Source organism: Zootoca vivipara, chromosome 14 (assembly GCF_963506605.1).
Source record: "Zootoca vivipara chromosome 14, rZooViv1.1, whole genome shotgun sequence".
NCBI lineage: Eukaryota > Metazoa > Chordata > Lepidosauria > Squamata > Lacertidae > Zootoca > Zootoca vivipara.
In genome coordinates, this window is record NC_083289.1 from 43,809,482 (window position 1) to 43,835,466 (window position 25,985).

At 42.6% G+C, this 25,985-nt stretch overlaps 1 protein-coding gene across 1 annotated transcript; it reads left to right on the forward strand.

Moving 5' to 3' along the window:
* On the forward strand, positions 1-25,485 carry CCZ1 (CCZ1 homolog, vacuolar protein trafficking and biogenesis associated). Its single transcript, XM_035131436.2, has 15 exons — positions 1-272; positions 2,986-3,083; positions 3,535-3,628; positions 5,124-5,198; positions 5,871-5,918; positions 7,305-7,388; positions 9,149-9,324; positions 11,178-11,259; positions 11,390-11,451; positions 12,077-12,188; positions 14,271-14,304; positions 15,100-15,217; positions 21,972-22,130; positions 23,103-23,230; positions 25,126-25,485. Exons 1-15 carry the CDS (start codon positions 174-176, stop codon positions 25,179-25,181), a joined length of 1,425 nt encoding a protein of 474 aa, XP_034987327.1. The 5' UTR covers positions 1-173; the 3' UTR covers positions 25,182-25,485.
* Positions 25,486-25,985: the final 500 nt, after the last annotated feature.

A 25,985-nucleotide genomic window follows, 5' to 3' on the forward strand; every position in this document is an offset into this window, starting at 1 on the left:
GCGGCGGAAGTGTCGGGGGTTGGCGAGGCGGCGCGGATCGGTGCCCGTGAGGGGAGCTCCTTGGCCGGCACCGGCAGGCGCCTGAGAGCCTCCTCCTCCGATGGTTGGCTGCGGCGGAGGCGGCGGAGTCAGGCGGGCCCAGCAGCAGGCGAGGCTCTCCCGTCAGGCCCAGGATGGCGGCGTCCGGGGGAGCCGGGCAAGAGAAGCAGCTGGCGCCGGCCCTGCTCAGCTTCTTCATCTACAACCCGAGGCTGGGCCCCAAAGAAGGCGAGGTAAGGGGGGCGAATCTGGAGGTGGTGGGGAGAGAGAAAGCGGCCCTTCAGTCTGAGGGGAGAAGGCTGCGAAAGGGGGGGGGCGTGACAGGCTCCGAAGAAGGAGGGGAGGCGTCCTTATTATTGTCGGTTTTATTGCTAACGTTTACTCTTCTTCGTTTCTCCCTTTAATAATAATAATTAATAATAATTAATAATAATTATAATCGATTTTTTAAATTGGATTTTTTTTCAAAGATAGCAACGCAACGAGTTGCAAAGCCGGTCTCAGGAAGGAAGTGCAGAGGGGTTTGTTTTCACAGATGCTCAATGCAGTTAAGCCCGGATCGATAGTTAGCGCACGGGTAAACATCACGTCGGAAACTAAGACGTAGGCTAAGACGTAGCGAGGCTAAGACGTAGCGAGGTGGCTTTTCCGGCTGCCAAGTAAACACGGGAGTCGACAGAGGGGGCAAGATCCGAGGAAGGAGACTCTCAGCCCAAAGACTCTAAAATGACAGGCTGCTTGGCAAATAGGTCGAATCATAATGTTTTGTTTTGTTTTTAAACCAGAAAGGCGTTTTAAAATCTTTTATTTTATCTTACGGTGTTGTTGTTTTTAAATAATTTCTGTATTTTTCAGAAAAGGAAAAGAACTCTCGCATTTAAAAAGAACCTCCTCGCAGGCGTAACATAGTGTTTAACAGTGCAAAACACCATTTTTGAAAACTTTTTATAAAGAGTGGCAGGAAGCTGCATCCTTGATTAGGCGCAAGAGGGAAGTAAATTTATTACTTGATTGGTGCTATTTAACAGTTGTTAAAGTGCCTACATTTCTCTCTTTAAGCGCCAAACATAAGTTAAAATGTATTTGCCTCTGCCTGCATGCTCATATGCATTATGCATGCACATATCTTTTAACCACATTCAAATAATTCGAGAATTCCCCCTTCAAAGGATTCTGGGAACTGTAGTTTGTCAAGGATGCTGGGAATTGTAGATTTGTGGAGGATAAAGTCTCCAGAAGTATACAGAATGCCCTTAAAAGTGTTCTAAGTGTATGGTATGTGCTTTATTTCTAATGCAAGCATATCCAATGCAGTACCAGGTTTCGAGACTTTAAGTTGTATTGTAAGGTCGAGATGGCAGTTGGACAAGATCCAGGTATAACATTTACTTAAACCTGGGATCTTTGTGGTGTTGTGCATTATTTATTTAAGATGTTATATATCCTACATTCTAAGAGAGTGCGCTTAGGTGACTAGGAATAAAATCATAAGACAAATTCAAATTACTTTTTTTAAAAAACTTCAATATGTCCATAAAAGAGTACAATGGGCAGATCACTTTCTTTTTTAAAGCATTTCTGAATGGGGGGTGATAATGGAAAATGGAAAGTAAGGAGACCAGATGAACCTCCCATGGCACAGAACGATAGCTATCCTTAGATGTAGTAGCAGTTAACAAGTAGTATTTCTTAACTTTTCTAGGCATTGTTTATACAGTGGACCCTCCAGATATGAATTAAATTCGTTCCAGGGGTCCATACTTAACCTGAAAAGTCCGTAACTGGAGGTGCCGCTTCTGCATACACGTGCTGCACGATAGAGCACTTCTGCGCATGCACACGGTGCGCAGAGCACTTCTGCGCATGCGGGCGCCAAAACCCAGAAGTATACACTTCCGGGTTTGCCGCATTCACAACCCGAAAGTTACGTATCCAGAGTGGTACATAATTCGAGGGTCCACTGTAGAATAAGAAAGGGCATCCTACCCTTGAATCTAAAAGACATACCGTACAAACAGTGCTGCTAACAGGCTTTCTGTAGGGATCTGGTTAGCCACGGTGAGAACAGGATGCTGGACTACATGGGCCATTGGGCTGACACAGAGGGCCGCTCTTACAGCTATGGTCGTACAGATGACCTTCTGACAGCCACAAAAATGGGATGCTTTTGTATCTAAAGAGATTGTATTGGCATTCCACATGGAAGTTTCCTTTCATTTTGACAACTGTGGATGTACCTATACTGTTGTTGTTGTTTAGTCGTTTAGTCGTGTCCGACTCTTCGTGACCCCATGGACCATAGCACGCCAGGCACTCCTGTCTTCCACTGCCTCCCGCAGTTTGGTCAAACTCATGTTCGTAGCTTCGAGAACACTGTCCAACCATCTTGTCCTCTGTCGTCCCCTTCTCCTAGTGCCCTCAATCTTTCCCAACATCAGGGTCTTTTCCAAGGATTCTTCTCTTCTCATGAGGTGGCCAAAGTATTGGAGCCTCAGCTTCACGATCTGTCCTTCCAGGGAGCACTCAGGGCTGATTTCCTTAAGAATGGATAGGTTTGATCTTCTTGCAGTCCATGGGACTCTCAAGAGTCTCCTCCAGCACCACAATTCAAAAGCATCAACTAGTACCTATACTAGTTTGGATAATTTTGTCCTGAATAAATAGCTCCTTGTCATCTTTACCTATGTTATACATGTGCATCTATAAATTCCCAGGGTTCTAAAAAATGTTTCTAATAGATGCACTATAGTAAACAACAAAGTAAAATGCACACTGGATTTGGCAGAAAGGTGTTTTTTAAGGATTTGGCTGAATCCTTAAAGTGGATTACCGCGAAAGGCTTACATACTGCAGTTACAATGTGAGGTATCAGGACTTAATTTAGATAACTTTATTTGAACCTAGTTATTTTGTATTAATTGTTGCTGTTTACTTTTCTAACTTCAGGAAGAAAAGAAGATTCTTTTTTATTACCCCAATGAAGTTGAAAAGAATGAAAAAATTAGAAGTGTTGGTTTATGTGAAGCCATAGTTCAGTTCACAAGGTACTAAGTTCCACATTTTTGCCTATTCCATTTATTTCTGATTTATTTATTTATAAGGCACCAAAAATGTGTTAGGTACATTTGCAAATAAGCTTTAAAATGCACGTTGCTCTGATGGCGCTCAAGCTATGCAATCTGGTATTATACTTTTATTAGTTGTAGGTTGTCACCCAATTTAGAGAAATCTTAGGCAATTAATTGTGTAATTTTTATTTTTTTAGTTCTGAAACAAGAAGCATGCCTTTTTTGTTCTTTGATGATGCACCTATGTGTTTTAGCAGTCACCATTTAAGAAGAAGCAGGTCTTCTGTTCAATTAATTGGAGTACTGTATATATTTAGGCTATTTTAAAATCAATTAATCAATTAAATGTTGCATCCCTAGTTAATAGGTAAGGGTTAGCATTCCAATGTCTAAAGTGTTCATTCATGTAATATTTTTCCCCTTTTAGGACCTTTAGTCCTTCAAAACCGGCAAAATCCCTACACACCCAGAAAAATAGACAGTTCTTCAATGAACCTGAAGAAAATTTCTGGATGGTTATGGTACCTAAGTGCATTATACTGTTCTATTAAGCATTTATTTAGGATTTATCAAAGCTGCTTTGAGTATTCTAAAGCGGGGAGAGGAGCCTTCTGCCTTTACATTGGGAGAGAGCACATCTTCCCCTTTGGGACATGAATGGAAATATGGGGAGGGGAAGCATAATTTGCTTGTGTTTCCCCTCTCACTGCTTATTTGTAATTGTAAATGATTCCCGCAGGGGCAGCCCTACCATTGGGTAATGTGTGGCAGCAAATTTGGGTTGACATGAAAGGCTGGCAGATTGTTGATTATTTAACATATTTTTGCCGTACTTTTAATGGCAAGGAGCAGGAGAGCTGTTTGTGGAATAATTATCTCCGGTACCAAAATAACTTGACTTTCATTGGCTTGAGAAGTGGGAGTGGGGTACAGATGCTCCAGCAAAATGTCTTGATCTGGCCCTGAAAGAACTTTTTCTTCTATCCTTGCACCATAATCCATCTTCATCAGGATTAGCCAAAAGCTGTCTTGTGAACCATATATCTAAGCAAGGATTAAATCTACATCTCTGATATCCAGATATTAAGCATTGCATGCCACTGGCACCTTCTCAAAGATGATATGAAAATATGCTCCTCAAATACTGTAGTGTTTTGGAGATTACATGGTGGAAGGGAAGAACTTGAAACAGCACAATTATTACTATTATTTTATGCTTTTCTATAAATCGTTATACTCAAAAGGCCCTTTGGAATAAAAAAAGAACAAAATCAATTACAATTTGCAACAATAAGGCCTTAATATTCTACACTTTCCTGGGAGATGTAAAACATCAAAATAAACAATAAAACCATGCCATTAAAACAATTAACACAGCATTCAGATAAAACCATTTAAAATGGTTTGAATTAGAAGGTATCCAAAGCCTGTTTAAAAGTGGGACGAGAGGGAGCCCAACAGACTTCCCTTAATAGAGTATGGGGGCACCACCAAAAATGCCCTGTGCCTGTAGTGACAATAAAGACAGTCTTTGGGTTCATGCAGATTCCTTTAGGAGAAGGTGGTCCTTGAGGTAACCTGTCCCTAGGCCATTACAAGCACTATGAGCTTTAAAACTTGACACCAGCACTTTAAATTCAGTTTACACTGAGTTTGGAAACAAACGGACAACCACACCTATCAGCCAATCACCCATTCCCACCACCCTTCTGAGTAATACGCCTCCCCACCCTCTCACTATATATAAGAGTCTGGTGACTTCTCTGTTTCAGTGTATCTGAAGAAGTTTGCATGTACATGAAAGCTCATGCCAATGACAAACTTAGTTGGTCTCTAAGGTGCTACTGGAAGGATTTTTTTTACTTTTATTTTTACTACAACAGACCAACACGGCTACCTACCTGTAATAGAATTTTACTGCTGGAGATTTAGTCTCCCTTTTGTATTTGATTCTCCTTTTAGTGTATTGCTGATTCTAAATCAATGAATAACATCTGTTTTGTTTCCACTTTCAAGGTTGTACGAAATCCCATAGTAGAAAAACACAAAGATGGTAAACCGGTTGTTGAGTATCAAGAAGAAGAGTTACTGGTAATTATTAGTATCTCTTGTGCTTTGTGTTTTTCCTTCCCCACCTGTCCACAGTGGGCCCTATTTGGGCACTGGTTGGATGGTGCCTTCCAGCAATTCCTGCAGCCAAGCTGGTGCCTATGTATTGCTCTGCTTTCTTTGGATCACATCAGCAAGGCCGAGAGAGGGGTCTTCTTGTCTCCTACGCTTGTGCCCCAGAGAGGTCACTTTGCTGCTGCTAACACAGCAAAAACAGCGCAGGAGGCAACAGTTACAAGTTTCCGGTCTCTGCAGTCACAGCAGGCTCTCTGATTCTCCAGCAGTTTGACTTCACCCCTGCAGGTGCACTCCATTGTCCCTAGAGACGTATACAGATGCCAATGACAAAGTTAGAGTATTTGTGCCCTCTGCCCAGAATATGACTCAGGTGGCCCTCACCTGAACAGTGATCCACATGCAGCATACCTGCAGCTGGGAAAATATGAGCTAACTCAGATAAGGCTCTCTCAGTAATGGCTATGAACTTTATGCAGCTTTTCTCCAATTACTATATGTTTTCTTGGAGCTGATGTTATCAGTGCTGCAGCATTGTTTTTCTTGATGTCCCTACAGAGAAAAGCAAAGTTAACCTTTTAAATGATGACCTCATAGGATTCTTCTTGTAGTAACTCTTTGATTCTGGCTATCTTACAGGACAAAGTGTATAGCTCAGTGTTACAGCAGTGTTATAACATGTACAAGGTAAGTTAGATATATATGATTTTTGTCAGTTTTCATGCTGGGATGTGAGAAGCAGTCTTCGCACCTCCATAGCAGAACCCGATCATACTTTTTGATTCATGGAGTGCCATTCTTTTCCAAAGTTTGGGTAGCAGAAGCATCTCTTCGATGCTGAACACTTGTTTACTACATTCATAAGCCACCTTTCTGACAATTGTACTCATGGAAGTTAAGAAAGACAGCAACTGTTTTAGGCACATCTGATACCTGCTCAACCATGCCAAACCTGGAAGTGACTCAAAAACGTCACAAAAAGGGTCTTTGCAGGCTTTTTCAGTGGTGTTTCAAATATACGCAATTTCACTTAAATGCATGGTGCCTTGGAAAGTAACCCCCATGTAAATTGGGAGTTGCTTGTAATTTAAAAGAGTGGCTTACAGTCTGATGGAGAAGTTAAGAGAAGGGGAAAGGGGTAGGGAGCAAATTCAGGTATTATGGCCTCTGCAGGAAATAGTTCTGGGAAGGGAGATGCCAGATGGTCCCAGTCTGGGTGAGGTATCTCAGTTTCTTAAAAATGGCAGCAAATCAAATTCCTACTTCTGTTTTGGCAAAGGACTGTTGCAATTAGCTGATTATTGACCAGATACAGCATTAACTTTATAATGTGCAGTGTGCATTCCCCCCCCCTTTTAAACAGTGTTGACACATGGAGAGATAATGTCAATGTGCAAAAACATTTGGTTGTGCCCGGTGGGATTTCTTTCCTTGAAGTGAAGACATCTTCGCATGCCAAAACACTTTGGAAAGTCTCTTCTGTTTAAAAAAAAGCTTCCCACGTGCTCCTGCACAAAACTAAAAAGGTGTGCAGCACCAGATGCAGTGTTCTTTGGATCCCGTTTTGGACCATGGTTTGGCACTGTGTGGATAAGCATTTAAGGACCTTTCAACTCCTGTGATTTCTGTGATTCTCCCTCCCTGGTTTGTGGCAAACCATAGTTTGCAAATTCATTCGAAGCTGCCACAGTTCAGCTTGCCTTGCAAACCAGCCTGCTAGTTGAGCAAATACATGTCTGTCTTGGCTCAAATCAAATCATATAAACTCATCTCTCATAAACCTACATAGATAGTTGTTGCTATTTGTATAATTTGCACAATAGGCTGGTTAAGGTGTGTGCAGGAAATCGCAGAAATCTGGTGCTTCATCTTAATCACCATCGTTCAGTATGTGAATAAACACCTAAGTGCAATGCAAATTTATTGCTCCTAAAGCATCTAAAATTAGGGAACTGGAATTACAGGATTAGCACTTCTACTTCCTTTGTCATTTGATAACATCTTGATTAGTGCATGTGCTTGTAATGACTCAATACTCCCAATTATTCCCTCCCGCCCCCCAATAATCCTTAGCTTTTTAATGGAACATTCCGAAAAGCCATGGAAGATGGAGGTGTAAGAGTTCTAAAAGACAGACTAGAGAAATTCTTCCATCGGGTAAGTTTTTATTATCAAAGCAGCAATAGAGTGTTAGAATTTGGAAGCTTGTTCAGCACTGGTGGCCTAATGATCCATGTTGTCTTGGGTGTAGAATGTTCTGAAAGCAGACATGCCTTGCTGTAAAATCTTTTAAAAAAGAAAAAAAGATGTATGCACCCTCCAACAAAATTTTGAAGAAACCTGCTTGCACTTCTGAAACCTTTGCACCCGCTTATGACTGGGTGTGCTGTAAATCTGTTGCTTTCATGAGTGTTGCTAAAAATGTGTTTTGTCCGTAGTACTTAAAATGTGAATATGACTAAAGACTAATAGGGAACAGCTTTATCTTTAGCCAAATGATAACTGCTAGAACGTAGCTGTTAAATTTGAGTGATGTAGCAGACATGCATAGCTGTCAACCCTCCCTTTTTTTGCGGGAAACTCCTTTATTCCAAGCCACAGTTGTCAAGCTTCCCTTTTTTTGCTGGAAATTCCCTTATTCCAGCGCTGTTTCCCGCTGCTATCCTGGATTGTTAGATATACCGTAGACTGTCCCCGGGACAGGTGAGGCTGCTGATCCCTTATTTTCAAATCCGAAAGTTGACAGCTATGGACATGCACAATCCTGTTCTTAGCATCTTGCCCCCTTATTAAGTTCCATAGAATATGCAGAGCCCCAGAGTCTCCTTTAATTCATAAGCTACTCTCAGAGCTTGGGCAATCCTTTCCTTATAGGATGCTATACTACAATTTTCTGCGTTGTAGTAGTTCCTATCCTATTACTCCTGAATGCATTTTCTTTCATTTCACATGACTCGCCAGCAGGCTCCACAACTCTAGTTTGACTCGCCAGCAGGCTCCACAACTCTAGTTTCTCCTCTTACAATTTTCCTGTATTCCTTTCTTCTCCTCTTCCTTTTCCAGCTCTCCTCTGTCCCTCTTCTTCCTCTTGGGACCTGTCTCCTGTACTCCAGAAGCACTTCTTTTATCCAGCTATCTTATCCTCTGAGGCTTCTATTCTGCAATGGCCAGTTGCCTCTCCTGCCGTCCGCTGCCAGCCGGGCTGACAGAGACGCAACACAGTGGTATCACGTGCCACACTGCCTTGACCCATGTCTTTAAAGAATCGCATTGCTGGTTGCTGATTACTGTTTTCACCATAGAGAAATACAGTATCTAGACATGCTTCCCAGGAATTTGTCCACTCGTGTGCTAGAAAAAGGTGGGCTTCATATTTCTGAGAGTCCAAAATATATTTTTCCAATGTTTGTAGTATACGTCAGTGAGAAGTTGTCACACAGATGTGAAAGGTGTCAGTGTCGGTCATGAACCTGCAGTTAGGATTGGCTATTGCAGATGGGGAACCTCTGGCACTCCAGATGTTGGTCGCCAACTCCCATCATTCCTTTTTTTAAAAAAAAAACCAACTGTTTTTATTGGTTTTCTTTGTAACTGCCGTTACAAACTCCTAACTGGGCTGAGTTGGAGTCCAACACCATTTGGAAAGAAACTGCATCGCTGGGCCATTGGTTTTGAAAATTGCCTTTGCAAACCATAGCTTGCATGCTGGCTTATTAACGAGGTTTGGGCGAAAGTGGGTAACCTCTGTCTAGAACACAGCAGGAATGGAAGCTTTCAATATCCTTACCTTGCATCTAAACAGGAGAGAGGGCATGAGCCTGAGACTTGTGCCTGATTGTGTTTGTCATATCTTTTCATGCCACTGTTTTTAAACAAAGGCAGTCATTAATACAGATTTTTCTATGTTTATTCTTCAGTACTTGCAAACACTTCATTTACAGTCATGTGACCTGCTGGATGTTTTTTGTGGGATCAGCTTCTTCCCATTGGATAAAATGACTTACTTGAAAATCCAGTCGTTCATCAATAAGATGGAAGAAAGTCTGAGCATAGTCAAATATACTGCCTTTCTCTACAATGATCAACTCATCTGGTAGGTACCTGAGTGAATGGATGTCAGGACAATGCCTCAGATCCATCCCCCTCAAAGGCACCTCGTTTTGTATATCCAATAATTTGTATCTCATTGTTTATCTCCTTGTTAGAGATATGTTGCAGATTTATGTGGTAAAATCAGTGCAAAGCAGTCCAGGAGGCTTTAACATCAGCTGTTCCATGTTGAAATCAGTGGGGCAGGGGAGGAAGGGAAAATGTGGTTTCTACTGAACACTTGTCCAATCTTAGTCATGCTTGAACTGAAGTATTAAAAAAAAGTTCATTGATTTCAATGGGTCTTCTCTGAGTACAACTAACATGGGACATCATCCTCAATCTCTGAGGATCTTGGTAATAATTAGTCCCTTGAGGCACTAAAAATATCATTCTTCAGAGTCTTGTAATTTTGAAGTAAAAGATACGAAGGTGTGTAAATAAATAAAGGAACCCGAAAATTGGAACGGCGGTGTGTTTTCTAGCGACCCACAGCTCTTTTTTGCCATCATGACTTCACTGGTATGAAATGTTGCATTTTAAAAAGAAACAAAGAAATGTCTGCAGTTTGCAGCATCCTTGTAACTTAAACCTGGCAGTTCCCCTTCAGCTGCGTTTCTTTTCAGGGTGTTTATTGACACGGCACAGCTGCACCTAGCATCCAGTTTCATTCGAGAGTCGCAGTTCAAGGGTTTCCTATTCAAAAGTGATTAAGGAGTCAAGAACTAATGTGCTCCAAGCCTAGACAAGAAGTAATCTACGTATGACTGCATAAAATAATTAAATCAGATTAGGGTTTCCTAGGTTTGTTTTTCTTCCTCTCCCTTTTTCACTTTTACAGTAAGCTTATATTAGGAGTTCCACAGTAATGAAATAATAGAATTCATTCAAAAACTTACCAGAGCAACTAAATCATGTGGGCATGCTTTGTACATTCCATTGAGAAAAAGGGAATGAGAACTCCTTCCATTGGGGGCCAGCTAAGCCCTGGACTCACATCAAAAACTTAGGACCAAAGCCTAGGGTGTTTTTTTTCCAAGTTTCTAGGCCTTACGCCTACTGATAATCTGTTTATTAACCAAGGTTGAGACTTTATCAGTGCTTGTGTGTCAAAGCTAGTTATTAAATGTAGTGGTGCTTTATAATTTGGAGACATTCCTTTATTTTGGAAGCTTGGTGAAACTGGAAATGGAGCCATACCTTTCAAGAATGTTGGAACAGAAAGGCTTGAGTCTGCTTTGCAGAACTCTTCCTTATTCTGCAGATTCCAGTGCTCACTCTATGGTTTATATTCATGGATCCAAAACCATTACACTAAACTTGGATGTGTTAGGTGTTCCTGCAAATTATATTAGGCAGCCAGCATCTTACCTGTCATGTTCATACTGTACATAAGACACAAGACTTGAGGCATTGGTGAGGCATTGCCAGCTTGTGGGTCTTCTGTGAGCTATTTCTTTGTGTAGCCTGATTTTATTAATGATGCTCAGAAAGTCAGTCAGGCTGCATCTCTCGATAAACGATGACAGAACTGGGAAAGATCCTTTGACTGAGACCTTGGAGAGCTGCTGTTAAGACAGGCATAGGCAAACTCGGCCCTCCAGATGTTTTGGGACTACAACTCCCATCATCCCTAGCTAACAGGACCAGTGGCCAGGGATGATGGGAGTTGTAGCCCCAAAACATCTGGAGGGCCGCATTTGCCTCCAAGTAAACCTCCCCCAGCTGCTGGGCAAGAAATGTAAGCTTGTTTTGACACAATCTGTGACAGTTTTATGTGTAAGAAATTAACAGTACTTGAATCAGTTGACAGCCTTGTCATCATGTGCTATAATGTTGTCTTTCTTAACATTCCAGGAGTGGATTGGAACAAGAGGACATGAGAATTTTATACAAATATCTCACCACATCCCTGTTTCCAAGGCATATAGAACCAGAGGTGAGTCGTGTGGCTTGGCTTACTTAAACAGGAAACTACTATTATTTCCTGTTTAAATAACTGCTCAATTTTTCGTCTCCTAGGAGTGGGGGGCGGGAAATTTCCTTAACCATGCACTCTTTTGTTTCAGTTGGCAGGGAGAGATTCCCCAATACATACAGAAATGTCCGGAAATCTACAGCACTATGGAAGGTAGCAGTTTTACATCTGTTGTAGTCTTTCTTGCCACTGGGCCAGAGAATCGAAACTTGTGATCCTCCAGGTGTTGTTGGACTACAACTCCCATAATCCCTGACCAGGGGCCATGCTGACTGGGGATGATGGGAGTTGGAGCCCAACAGCATCTGGTGAGCCACAGCTCCCCCTTCCCTGGCTTGAGGCCTTGTTTTTACAAGGTCAGTTATCCAGAGGTAATAATTCAGTTCCTTTCAACCTCTGACTTACTAACGTTAATCGGATGCTGCAGTAAATTAAAGGCAAGGGAAAGGGAAACTTGGTGGATTAGTTCAGTTGTGCATCTCGCCACCTCTAAAAAGGACTGAACCCATAATAGTTTGAAATCAATATCAAACCATTCTGCCTTGAGCTGTAGTCTGTCCAGCTTATGCAGCGTCTATAACTGGCTCGATGCAATATCAAGTGGGCTTGGGCTCAATTCAGACACAATGCCAAATTTTAATGCTATCTTTTGTATTTGTATTGTAAAATTCTAAATGGTATTTTGCCTTCTTGTACACTGCCTGGAGATGCCAGGTGGTATATAGTGGGGTTTTTTTTTAATAAACAAAATAAATAAAGTCCCATCTTTGCCTTTCAGGTTTCTCACTGGACCTTTGAACCTGAATGATCCAGAAGCGAAATGTAGATTCCCCAAAATATTTGTAAACACAGAGGATACTTATGAAGAGCTTCATTTAATTGTTTATAAGGTAACCGCTGCACCTTTCCCTGCTCACTGAAAAATGAAGTTAGACCCCAGTTCTGTAGTTAGTTAGGTATGTATATACAAATCTTGCTGAAAGAGTTCAGCTTCTCTCAGTTCCTGGGCAATATGATCTATAGTGCTGGGGAGGAACCCTGAATTTCCCCCCCGGTTATGTCCTTCTGAGAGCCTTTGTAAGGCCGCAGTCCTGTGCCAACTTACTTTGAAGCAAATTCACATTTCTAAGCATGCATAAAATTTGACTGCAAGTCTGTGTCATCATGCACTGCAGTACTGTTTTGGGAAACACAGAAAAGCCCCTAGTTAACCATAACAATTAGCAATGAGAGTAGCCAGCTGTCATTCATATTTCAGGAGAGGAGCATTTTAATGACACCGGGCTTTGGAGACTTATAATTCCAGCAGATAAGCCACAGCTTGCTGCAAAGAACTGTGAGAGGTCTCTGAGGATGCAAAGAACTCGGACCCAGAGGTAGCCAATGTGGTGCTCTCTGGGTGCTGTTGAACTGCAACTGCCATCTCCCCCCCCCCCCGGTTGTTGTTTTTTTAAGAGGAGCCATGGCTACAAGTGAGTACCAGCTATCCCAGGCACAAAAATTATGCTTTGACAATTGGTTATGCTGGCTGGGGCTGGTGGGAATTGTAGTTGCAGTATGTTGAGGGCACCACGTTGGCCACCCCTGCTCTAACGCAGCTCAGAGTTCATTTCAGATCATGCAGGAACCAAAGTGTAGTGCTAGAGTACCGTATTGGCCTGAATATAAGCCACACCTTTTTTTTCCAAATTCCAACCATGAAAATTTAAAGTGTGGCTTATATTCACAACCTTACAAAAAGCCCGATATCGCTGCTGAAACAGACATACAGTGAACCCCACCCCCTTAACTCTTTAACTCCTGCTGGAGCCCTGGCAAGCAGGGCTGGCAGGTGGCCTCTGGTGCCACCACTTCTTGCCCAGCTGGCCCCTGCCACTGTAAGGGAGCGGGGGGTGCCTGCCCAGTGGGGGGGGGCAGCCAGTTGCGGGTGCCTGGGCAGGCCGCTGCCTCCACTGTTGCCCTACGCAAACCTCCCCCAGCTGCACCGTGTAGGGCTGATGCTGCAGGGGGGTGTGGGGACGCCTTTGGCAGCCCCTTCAATCATTTCCCAGTGCGCCGTACAGGTCCTCTAGGGCCGCAATTTTTTCCTCAGACCACGTGGTCGCCGTCCGTTTTAAGGGAGCAACTTATACAGTGATACCTCAGTTTGCAACTGCCTCGGGGAGCGACCGCTTCGGTTTCCGACCACCGCGGACCTGGAAGTGTTGACATCCGGGTTTCGTGGCGCTCGCGCAGAAGCGTGCCTCGGGAGCGACCGGCTCCCCGGAACCAATTGTGGTCGCAAACCAAGGTACCACTGTATTCGGGTATTGTCTTCCTTTTTCTTTCCCCCCCCCCTTGAATTTTAAATGTGTGGCTTATATTCAGGCCAATACGGTATATATTTTGCTGTTCACATGAATCTAAGATCCTGGGCCTGGGAAAGCTGAGGCTTGTATGTGGGACCCATTGTCAGTCAGAGACCAGAGATAGCAGACTAGATGACACTCTTCTTCCTCCCCCCCTGTCAGATCTTCATAGGTTTGGGTCAGGCATCCCCAAACTGCGGCCCTCCAGATGTTTTGGCCTACAACTCCCATGATCCCTAGCTAACAGGACCAGTGGTCGGGGAAGATGGGAATTGTAGTCCAAAACATCTGGAGGGCCAAAGTTTGGGGATGCCTGGTTTGGGTCTTAACCAGGGATGGAGAGCCTGTGGCCCTCCTGATATTGTGGGATTCCACTTTTAAAAATCTCTGATCTTTGGCCATGCTGGCTGGTATGGATGGAAACTGGGAGTCCAACTGCATAAGGAAGGCTGCATGTCTTCCAGAAGCTGTGGTCTAAAATATCTCCATGTCCCCATGAGAGCTTCCCCAGAATTACGAATTTAGGAAAGTACAGCAACATTCTTGAACAGAGATTAACTCCCAATAGTCAAGTGTATCCATGAGACAGAAAACGGATTATGATAAACATATTGTTCCTTGCAGGCTATGAGTGCAGCTGTCTGCTTTATGATTGACGGTGAGTATCAAGTAATATTCTTTGAAACAGCTGTGGAAGTTTTTCTCCTTGTTTTTGACAAATCCTGACATTTGAGCATTATCCATGGTTATTTGGGCATTAACTGTAATGATACGTTGTTGTATGTAGCTTTAGTAGCATCTTATAGTTTTCTTTTTGTTTAACTGTGTCAAGTCAAAAGGGTAAAATTTCTGTCCACAGTGATGCCGGCACTCTGCTAATGAGTCATCAAAGGGTAAATATGGATAATGGAGTAGAAGCACAGAGGTAGCCTGATCCAATATATGTTTACTCATAAGTAAGAACAACTGAATTCAGTGAGGATTGCTCATAAGAAACTGCAGAGAACAGGGGATTTAAAAAAATATATATTGTAGGTTCTTAAATATTCTTATGCACAGAATTGTTAGATCATCTGATCTTCCAGCTGTTTCAGTGCTAGCATCACCTCTTGGTCAGGTGGGGCTTCTTAGGTATGAGTTCTTATTCTGCATGTACAGAATCCCAGTGCCTCGTGTGTAACAAACAGTTGAATCTGCTCCATTATCCCTGTAAATCAGGGATGGGGAACGATTGGCCTTCCCAAATGTCGTCGGGACTCCAGCTCCCACCAAGCCCCAGTTGGCATGGCCAGTGTTTGGGAAGGATGGGAGTTGTAGTCCAGCAACACCTTGAGGTTGACAGATTGCCAATTCCTGCTGTAAATATTTGGTGTGATCTTCGAAATGTGATGTAGTTGAGACACAGAGGAGGAAAGTATCATTGGTTTGTTTGTTTTCCAAAACTGTTTCACAGCCTCTACACAGCCTACGTTGGATTTTTGCCGTAAACTTGACAGCATTGTCGGGCCTCAGCTCACAGTATTGGCTTCAGATATATGCGAACAATACAACATCAACAAAAGGATATCAGGGTTGGTCCTCTCTTTATTTCTCTTTCACAACACCAGATTTTTAACAGGGCCGCAGATATTTTAAGAACTGCCTAAAATAGGAGGCAAATCGTATTCATGGCAACATATTGACAATTCTGTGGTTTTTTAAAAGTTTCGAAACATTCCCTCCGCCTGATCTTCAGCTGACAAAGGCCCCTGGAGCTCTTGTCACAATGTGGAAAAAGACAGTCCCTATCCCTGGGCTCACAATCTAAGCAGCTGAGTTCTTCTGGGAATGGAAGCAAGCTACATTAGGCCAAGTGGCAACCACTTTGCATTTTATCCCCAAATAACTTTGCATCTCCAATTTATTACTCCTTACCCAGAAGCCTTCACTGTCTGTCCGAAGAGACAAACGCTCTCACCTACTGAATGAAGAATGTATACAGCACAATAATTCTATAAGATGCCGGTTTTGCAGTGATGGGCAGTGTCTTTAGGGAGGGCCTGCTTACCTCTATTCTCTGTTGCCTTTCGGCTGGCAGCATGTCTGCTACTATTTTCTTGCCCGCTGCATGCAAAGTGATGCTATGCAGCAGGTAGCTGGGTCTACCACTAGTGAGCGAATAAGACAGTTCCTTCACCAGTGGCTACTGCTGGGTGAGGAAATGCTCTATATAATACAGAGATGGGAACGGGATCCTCCCCCCCCCGCCCCCCCGGGCCCTGCAGGGCAACTCTTGGCAGGTAGACAAGGGCAGCTGACAACTTGAAAGGGCCTCACCTTCTGAAGTCTGTTTGAAAGTGATTTCAATACAAACCACTTGGAAATGGACTTCAAAGGTGATGTCTCTCAGCACCCATCAGCTGGTTGGTCCTGAAAGGCGTCAGTGCAAACTGCTTGGAAAATGACTTCAAAGTTATTTTTATTTTGTTTACTTGGAGCATTTGTACCCCGCTCTTCGGCCAAAAGGGCCCCCCGAGAGCGGCTTACACGGAATCAAAACAAGACACTCCCCACCTACAGGCTTGCAGTCTTAATAAGCAAACAAAAATACAATACAGTGGTACCTTGGTTCTCAAACGCCTTGGTACTCAAACAACTTGGAACCCAAACACTCCAAACCCAGAAGTAAGTGATTTGAGTGCCACACTTCCATTCTGAGTGTTACACTAAGGTCTGTCTGTTTTCGCTATTTATTTTGGGTTTTTTGTGGCTTTTTGCTTTGTTTTTGTGACTGTGACTGTGTGGAACCCAGTTCAGCTACTGATTGATCGATTGTGTGACTGCAGTACATTGTTTTTTGCTTTCATTTTATGGATTAGTGGTCCCATTAGATAGCAAAATTCATGTTAAATTGCTCTTTTAGGGGTTGTTTTTAAAAGTCTGGAACAGATCAATCCACTTTCTATGGGGAAGCGCACCTTGGTTTGGGAACGCTTTGGTTTTGGAATGGACTTCTGGAATGGATTAAGTTTGAGAACCAAGGTACCACTGTACAAAGGGGGAATGGCTGCCCTCAGACAACAGCTATGCCTTTAGCTGCCCCACACCTGACACTACACCTGACATCAGGGGTGGGGCATGTGGGTGTGGTTTGGGGGAAAATGCCTAGTGGGCCAAATTAGACCTTTGGGCCGAAGGTTCCCCACCCCCAGGTTATTACATTGTGGCAGTGCAGTATCCTCTTTTCTGTCGTCCTTATTTCTCATCCCCTATAATAAAATGGCCTCCCCAGAAAGAAACAGAGATAAGGAGCCCATTTATACAATTTGTGGCTGTTTGCAGATTGGATAGAAGAGGCATTTCTTTGCAAACTTTGCCCTAGTGTCAAGAAAGAGACCTTATCCTCCAAGGATGACAAAGGTAGAATTGCTTGGTTGGTTTCATTCTCATCCCAGGTTTGGAGGCAAACAGATGAAATACACGGGGAGGGAGCCAGGCCACACAGGTCTGCACTGCCCCATCAGGTCTCCTCTCAGGTGTCCTCTCAGGTATGTTCCCCAGGGAAGCAAAGGAGCATTAAAAAAATGGATATGGTGTTGCCCCAACCCCACTCACCCCTGCATGGTCAAAGCAGTACAGCGGGGCAAGGAGCATGCAGTTTTCACTGGTGTTTTATGGCACACATTGGGGTGTATGAGGAATGGGGCAGGGGAGAGAGGTTAGAACCTTGCCTCCTTGCCCATTTCTGAACAGCCAGGGTGATAAAAGGGCTAGCCTTCTCCTATCCAATGGCTGTGCTTCCTGGGAGAGACACACAGCTGACTCTGCGGCTCCCTGAGGTTAGAGGAACTTATTGGATGGTGAAAATGAATGTGCAGCAGAAATCTGTTCCTGGCAAGGGTCCCTCCAGACTGGTGTTTTGTTGCAGGTTTCTTCTGCAACATATTGTCGAGGTTCAGCCAACCTCTTTAATAAACCTGATCTGTTTGCTTAAGAGATGTTGACTATTGAATGAGCATTCATCCTGATTTGTTTCTGGGGAGGTTAGACAGTGTTACATCAAAGCATTTTCCCGTCACTTGCCTTATTAGAAAAATTCCAATCTTTTGGGGAAGTGAGTTTGTTTTGCAAAAGCTTCAAATTGGCTTTAATTGCAAGGCCTGGTTTTTCCGGGATGTGATTGAAACATGCTCAAAAATAGTGACCACCTGGAAGCACCCTGAGACAATAAAACTGCTTTAGTGGTGGGTTTGTGCTGGACTGTCTACCCATCATTTCCACTTTATGAGTTGCTCTGTGATGCTTCCCCATTGTTACTGCATTCTTGCCATTTGTGGCTTGAAGAGTTACAGGACTTCAGCAGGAGACTAACAGGATAGGCACTTGCTGCAGATGAAGCAGTATGACTGTCCTGAAACCTTTTCAGGCGCAAATGGTGTTGAAAGTGTCCCAGTAACCTCATGAGCACAACTCACCATGAATGCTCAGTAAAAAGGATGGGTTGAGGAGCCCTGAGCTCCAGAGCTCTAAAACCTTGAATCCTTTTAGCCTGCCGCTTGTTTAAACTTGCTGCCTGGTAACTCAAGAAGAAAGTTCCTTTTTGGAGGGGGGATAAGGTTAGCCCTTGTTATTTGCAATAGAATGAAAAAGCAGTTGTACTAAGTCAATTGGACTATGCAAGAAGTCACAAGGTAAGGCTCCTTTTTTAAACAGTAAAAACAGTTAACATTTCTATTTCCTGAGACCCTTTTCTTCAGAAGCCTCAGATCATCCACATTTCCTCTTGTCCTGCTGCTTTCCTCCGGGGAAAACTGCTCTTTAGCGCTCAGTCAGAGCAAAAGGCAATTCAGGTTTTCTCTGGATTGACGATTGCTCCAATTTAGCACTAAATACTGTAGTGGGTTTTCCCTGGGAAATGAGCTGGGCAAGCAAGAAACCTCTCAGAGCATGGGACAAACAGAAATGCAGATATATGCACAGTAATGAGACACCATTTAAATTTTATACAGTAAGTAAAATATAAACAAACCATAAGAGATCTACTGACCAAACAACTATCCCAGCTTCTGTGATTCAAGGTGCTTGTTGCAAAGACATTCTCTGAAAGCTGGGGCCATTAATAGTGCCAAAGCAAGTGATTAACTGGGGGTGTTGGCAGGAGGCTTAAAATATTAGTAAACCAAAAGGCTGTAGTTACTATAGTGGTTGCATATGTACCTTCCCAGACCTTAAGCTCTTCTTCACTCACAGGGCTGCTTTGAATGCCCCACCAAACAAAGTAACCACTAGGGTGGGGGCCTTTTTTGTCTATTAGCTGCTTGTTACTGCTATTCATTACATCACATTTTCATGCACTGGCAGGTCAGGAAAATTGCCCAGTGAACATTTTGTGCTTTCTGTCTATGACCTCTTCTGTTCAGCACATAAAAAAATCAGAAAAACTACAGCCAGCCCTTATGACTTCTGGGATCTTAAAAGACAGATAAACTTCTGTTTCAAAAGCAAAAAAGTCAAACCTTGGGGCTCCTATAAAGGCTTTGCCCAGGAACATGCCCAGGAACCTTTTTCCTGCTCCGTTTCTAAGCTGCTTTTCAGTCTTGTAGCAAAACCCCAACATTTATGGTGTTTACTGACTTTTAAGAGATTCAGCCACAGTTTAAAGTTACGTGTGTGTGTGTTTAGTTAGCTTATTTGTCCTTGGGGACATATGTTGCTCATCATCTTTTAAAAAAACCCTACTGTTGAATCTATCAAAGCTGTCAGTTATGCTTCTAACTGGACCAAACTGCTAGCTTTTATAAAATGGCGCTGGCAGATGAAAGTGATGGAAGCTTATCTGATTAAGCCTGCCTTAAACTTTGATGTGGTGGCATCCTGAGAACCTGTTGCAGCGTCTCTTTGTGCTAATACAGCTGGGTTGATCTCGTGCAGAGCAAGTTAACCAGCTTTAGTTTGAGGTGTCATGTAACATTTATTGCAAGCGGAAGCACCAAGCTGCAAATGTCAAAATACATTTGATTTTCCAGAATAGTAGACAACAGCATCAACCTTAGTATCTGTAGAGTTTAGAATCATCAAACTGACCAGCTCCTGATCTGTGTTTCTCAGATTGCAGTAAATGTGTAAAGGCCTTGGGGCGGGGGGAAGACAGGAAAAGGCGAGGGTGTTTTTTATCTTCTTCAATTTTTCAGAAACAAATGGGGGGGGGAGAACCAGATTTTTTTTCTATTCCCCCCTCCCCAGGCCTGTAAATCTCTAATTACAGGTGCATTTTGTGGCTCAAAGTGCAGTCTGTTTGTATTATATTTTTAAAACTTAAAACAAACATCTACAGTGGTACCTCAGTTTAAGTACACAATTGGTTCCAGAAGTATGTACAGTGGAAACTCGGTTTACGAACGTGATCCATTCCACGGAGGCGTTCGTAAACGGAGGCATTCACTCCCCGAAGGCACGCTTCTGCATGTGCGCGAAGCACCAATACAGTGGTACCTCGGGTTACGAACGCGATCCGTTCCGGGTCGCAGTTCGTAACCCAAAAAGTTCATAACCCGAAAAAGGCCTGAACCGCCGTTTTGCACAGGCGCAAAGCGCTATTTTCGCGCTTTGCGCATGCACGGCGAAAACACTTCCGGGTTTGCGCAGTTCGTAACCAGAGTTGTTCGCAACCCGAGGTGTTCGCAACCCGAGGTACGACTGTAGAGCGATTCTGCACACACACATGCTGTCTGCGCATCTGACGCCGCAGAACCCGGATGTAAACACTTCAGGGTCTGCAGTGTTCGTAAATGGAGGCGTTCATAAACAGGACTGTTTATAAACCGAGGTACCACTGTACTTAACCTGAAGCGAACTTTCCCACTGAAAGTAATGAAAAGTGGATTAATCCATTCCAGACGGGTCCGCAGAGTAATTAAACTGAAAGTACTCAAACCCAAGTATGAGTGTAATTGGTTCTGGAAGTCCCTACTTAACCTGAAGCGTACTTAACCTGAAGCGAACTTTCCCATTGAAAGTAATGGAAAGTGGATTAATCTATTCCAGACGGGTCCGCGGAGTACTTAAACTGAAAGTACTCAAACCGAAGCGTACTTAAACTGAGGTATGACTGTATGTAGTTTTGCTTAGCAAATGTTGACCTGTTGAATTTGGACCACGCAGCCATCAGCAGATCTTAGCTGGGGTGTGATTGCAGTGCAACGAGGGACCAGATATGCTTTGCATGCAGAGGGGCCTTGTTTAATACCTGGCATCTCTAGTTAATAGAATCAGGCAGCAGGTGATGTTGAATACCTCTGCCTGAAATTGCGGAGAGCTGTTGTAAGTCAAAGTCAACAGTGCAGGGCTAGACATGATACGAGACTCTCTATGGCTTTCCTAACCTTTCACAAAAATCTTGAACCATTTCCTGACCTTGGTCTGCTGAACAAGAACAAATGCTTCTTGGACTATAGAAGGGGTGGAGAACCTTTTTAGTCCAGGGGGCTACACCTTTATCTCTCCACCTCTGCAGGCCATGATGATGTCAGGTGGCTGATAGGTAAGCAATCCCACCTACCTGTCAAAGTTGAGCCACAGGGCAGGGGAGCGGTTTTGCTTCACCAGTGTGTTCCCTGTAGGATTGAACACTCTGCTTAGCAGCTTAGTCTGGCTGGCTGCAGGGGTCTGCTTCACCAAGGAAATGCAGTGGCAAAGTGGCATGATCAAAGCTCTCCCCCCCCAGTGATGTCAGCAGATGGACAGCTAGATGTTGTTTAAGGGCAAGGAATGCCTTGGAGGTCAACCTGAATTTTAGGGTCTTCTAGCCAAAAGAAAACATTCCCCTCAATTTCACCTGGGGCAGCCTTTCTCAACTTGGTGCCTTCCAGGTGTTGCTGGACTATAACATCCGCCACACGCAACCATTGGCCATGCTGGCCCTCCTGATAATTTAGATTACGCCAGGTTGGGGAAGGGCTGATCTCTCAACTCTGGTAGCTTGGTCAGGTAGCTTGGTCACCAGAAATGTATCACAAAATGTGAAGGCCTCGTGTTCTCTGGTGTTGCACTGTAGCACCAGACTTCTTGTCTCTCTTTGTTTCCGGCTCAGCAGTTCTCAGGATCAGCTCCTTAACCATTCTGAATTCCCTGATTCTGAAGTGGCATTAGCAAACTGTAGACATCACTCCAGAGTCTGACAGCTGCTAATATTTTAATGACTTCCGGGAACAATTTTTCGATCCTGACTTAAAAATTAAAGCATATGGTAATATGGTAGTAAGCCACTCTGGGTAGACGCTCAACCACCTTCGCAAAAATGGCCTTCCTCTTCTTGCTTATTTGACCATTTCCTTCCTTGTTTCCTAGGTCGGAGAAGGAACCTCAATTTAAATTTATCTATTTCAATCACATGAACCTAGCAGAGAAAAGTACAATTCACTTGAGGAGAACACCCAATATCTCGCTCACGTCGGTTCATCCTGACTTGATGAAGATTCTTGGTGATATCAACAGTGACTTCACTAGGTGACGTAGCATTCTCCCCCGCCTTTGTTAAAATCTGAATAGCATTCAGTTTGCATAGTTAGATCTGGCAGTGCATACTTGGAAGCAATTTTCTTCTTCCTTGGCCGTAATGCTGTAGTCAAAGTAATACACCGGGAGTGTAAATCTTCTCCATAGTATGATAATAGTCATCTCACTACTACTAAAGATTCTGAGTGAGTAATGTTTCCTTATCTTGTTCATCCTCAGGAAAAAAAAACACCTGTAAGGTCTGTCAATGTATTATTACCTCTTTTTACAGATAGGGAAAGTGAGGCAGGGAGTGAAGGAATTTCTGAAAGCAAAGCAGTAGATTTATGGGTGAGATGAGATTTGAACAGAGGTCTCCCAGATCCAGGCTCGTTGTCAGATAGACCACATTGCCTAAATACATGCATACATACATATCACAACTGCAGAATTTTAGATGGAATTTGTGTGGTTTCGCAAAATTGGCTGTCTCATGAACAGGTAAATTTCTGTTAGGAGGTGAAGTTGTGTGTAATGTTTTTTGCAGTCCCACTCATTGAAGCTGCTAGATACTAATATTACTGAATTCTGTGTCAGTGTGGTACAGATCCTACCACAGATATAAGAATTACTTAATTTATAAGACTTGAGGAAAATCTAAAACAATAAACCAAAGCTCAATCTGCTTGCTGATGTTTAAAATCTGCTTTATATGTTAGTTACTGTCTTTTGCTTGGTTTTTCCTCCCTCATGGCTTGGATTTATGGACTACTTGAAATGAGGCTGCATTTTAAATTTTAATACTGTATTTTAATCTGTATTTTAATTAATTGTTTTTATGTTTTATTGTAATTTTGTTGGTGTGAGCCGCCCTGAGCCCGGTTTTATTTATTTATTTATTTATTTATTTATTTATTATTATTATTCCTTTGTTACTTATTTGAGGCATCCTAAAATTTGCACATACCAACTTCTTCCTTTTAGGGTTGATGATGATGAGGAAATCATAGTGAAAGCAATGAGTGACTACTGGATTGTTGGCAAGAAATCTGATCAGCGGGAGCTGTATGTCATTTTGAATCAGAAAAATGCAAACCTGATTGAAGTGAATGGTAAGAAACTTTTTTAAAGCGTTTTTTTTTTTAGTTTTATCACTTTTAAGTGTTTTTAAAACACTTTCATTACTTATATATAGAACTCATATTTTACAAAACATAAGGGGACAGTTTTCTGTCCCAAGGAGCTTACAGTTTAAAATTGACACAGGGGAGGGAAACTGCAGCAGAGCTACACAGGAGTAGAGTATTCATTTCTTTCAACTATCACCTTCTGGCAAATAGAAGGGGAAGAAATGGAGGCAGTGAGAGATTTTACTTTCTTGGGCTCCATGATCACTGCAGATGGTGACAGCAGTCAGGAAATTAAAAGATGACTGCTTCTTGGGAGAAAAGCAATCACAAATCTAGACAGCATCTTAAAAAGCAGAGATATCACCTTCCGTATAGTTAAAGCTATGGTTTTCCCAATAGTGATGTATGGAAGTGAGAGCTGGACCATAAAGAAGGCTGATCACCGAAGAATGGGTGCTTTTTAATTATGGTGCTGGAGGAGACTCTTGAGAGTCCCATGGACTGCAAGAAGATCAAACCTATCCATTCTGAAGGAAATCAGCCCTTAGTGCTCACTGGAAGGAGCTGAGGCTCCAATACTTTGGCCACCTCATGAGAAGAGAAGACTCCCTGGAAAAGACCCTGATGCTGGGAAAGATTGAGGGCACAAGGAGAAGGGGACGACAGGACGAGATGGTTAGACACTGTTCTTGAAGCTACGAACATGAGTCTGACCAAACTACGGGAGGCAGTGGAAGACAGGAGTGCCTGGCATGCTCTGGTCCATGGGGTCACGAAGAGTCGGACATGACTAAGCAACTAAACAACAACAATGTACTTGAGCTGGGTTACAAGAGCCTGGCTCACACATCACTAAACCAGAGTTTAATGTCATGCCTTGGTGCCCACAGGGCCTCCCCTGGCTCTGAAATTAGTTTTGAAAGAAGCATGTAATTGTAGCCAATCTTCGTCTTTGGCAATCACTTGTAGCTAAGTAATATTGTCTTCCATGAACATGGTCCGTAAGTGACAGTGGAGGCCAATGCTGGATCCACGCGTCCTTCCACAGTGAGGACATATGTTTCTGGGCGGGAGTTGATCATGGTGAGGGTTTGCCAAGCGTGCCTTCCTCTTAGCACATTTCTCCCTTTCGTCCTGAGTTCAAGCGTCTTCAGAGCCCATGACACCTTTGGTAAAGGCTGTTCTCCAGTCGGAGCACTTGCAGGCCAGTGTTTCCTGGTTGTCGGTGTTAATACTACATTTTTAAAGATTTGCCTTGAGAGAGTCTTTAAACCTCTTTTGTTGACCACCAGCATTACACTTTCCATTTTTAAGTTCAGAATAGAGTAGTTGCTTTGGAAGACAATAATCAGGCATCCACACAACATGACCAGTCCAACGAAGTTGATTGTAGTCAATAGAATAGGTTGTGACAGGTATATGTGGTTTCTCCCTTTTGCAGATGTGCCCATGACTCCAAAAATATTAGTGACCCCTGGTTTAATGTATATGAGCATGTTGCCCAAAAGTCCTCATGCGGTTGCTCCCTTGAGTGTGCCAAGGAGGAAACAAACCAGAGACTAGCTTGTGAATCAGCACTCATGGGTTGTTTATCACTTAACAGTCATAATGGTTTGTTCCTGCGGACTTTTGAACTGCACAGCACACTTCTTACATCACAGTGGAACATAGAAAGGAAGGGGTTATGCAGAAGGCTTTTAGATTTTATTCTGCCAACAGTGATTTTTAAATTTAAGCTGAACCTTTGAGAAAATGCAAACCTTTTGTAGTCATTTACGAATCACGTCACTGGAAAGCCACACAAGATCAATTTGTAGCTTGTAATTGGTGCCATACTTCTAAGTCTTAAAATAATATTTCCTCTTTTTTCCCCTCAGAAGAAGTAAAGAAACTTTGTGCAACACAGTTCAACAATATATTCTTCTTGGATTGATCAGCCGGGGGCTAACTCTTTTGAAGATGGCTTAAAATATCCTGAAGAATTTTGGTTTACTGTGACAGGTTATTAGTCATATTACTAACTGAAATAATGACAGTAGTAGAGCAATACTTGCTTTGTAAGAATCAAATTTCTACTAAAACTCTACATTCTGATCATATGGTTTTTAGATTTTAAAGTATTTATGTGCAAATGAATTAAAATTAGTCTGAATTAAACATGTGTCATTCCATTTCTCAGATAATGTTATGTGAATATTTTACTGGAAAAATAAAATTAGTCATTGTTACAATTTTAATGGATCTTCTTCCTCTTTCTTGACTCTGGAGAAAAGTTTATAAAATCATATCATTCATCTACTGTTAGGGACAAAATGTTTGTAAAGTTGAGGCAATAGTTACCTTCATGAAAACAGAGAGAGATTTGACCACATTAGGAAATTAAGGGCAGCCTATTCATAGGCCATTTTGCACACAGCAACTTCCAAAAAGAAAAAGAAAAAAAGATTGTCTGGATTTGAAACAATGCCAGCATGAATTGCTAGCAGAACTAATACCCAGATAAAGACACCTTGATTGTTCAATCCTCCAAGTTAAACAATTGATTAATTTAAATGAGCATCAATTACATAGTACAAAAAACAGTTCTAAAAGGAAATCATAATTCATCAAAGTTTCATTGCAGTATGCATAATCTCAATGCATTTTTACCATCACATGGGAGGAAAATAGCTTTTCACATTCCAAATATTAAAAACACTTCTGTTAAAAACATTTTAAAGAACTAAAATCGGTTGCC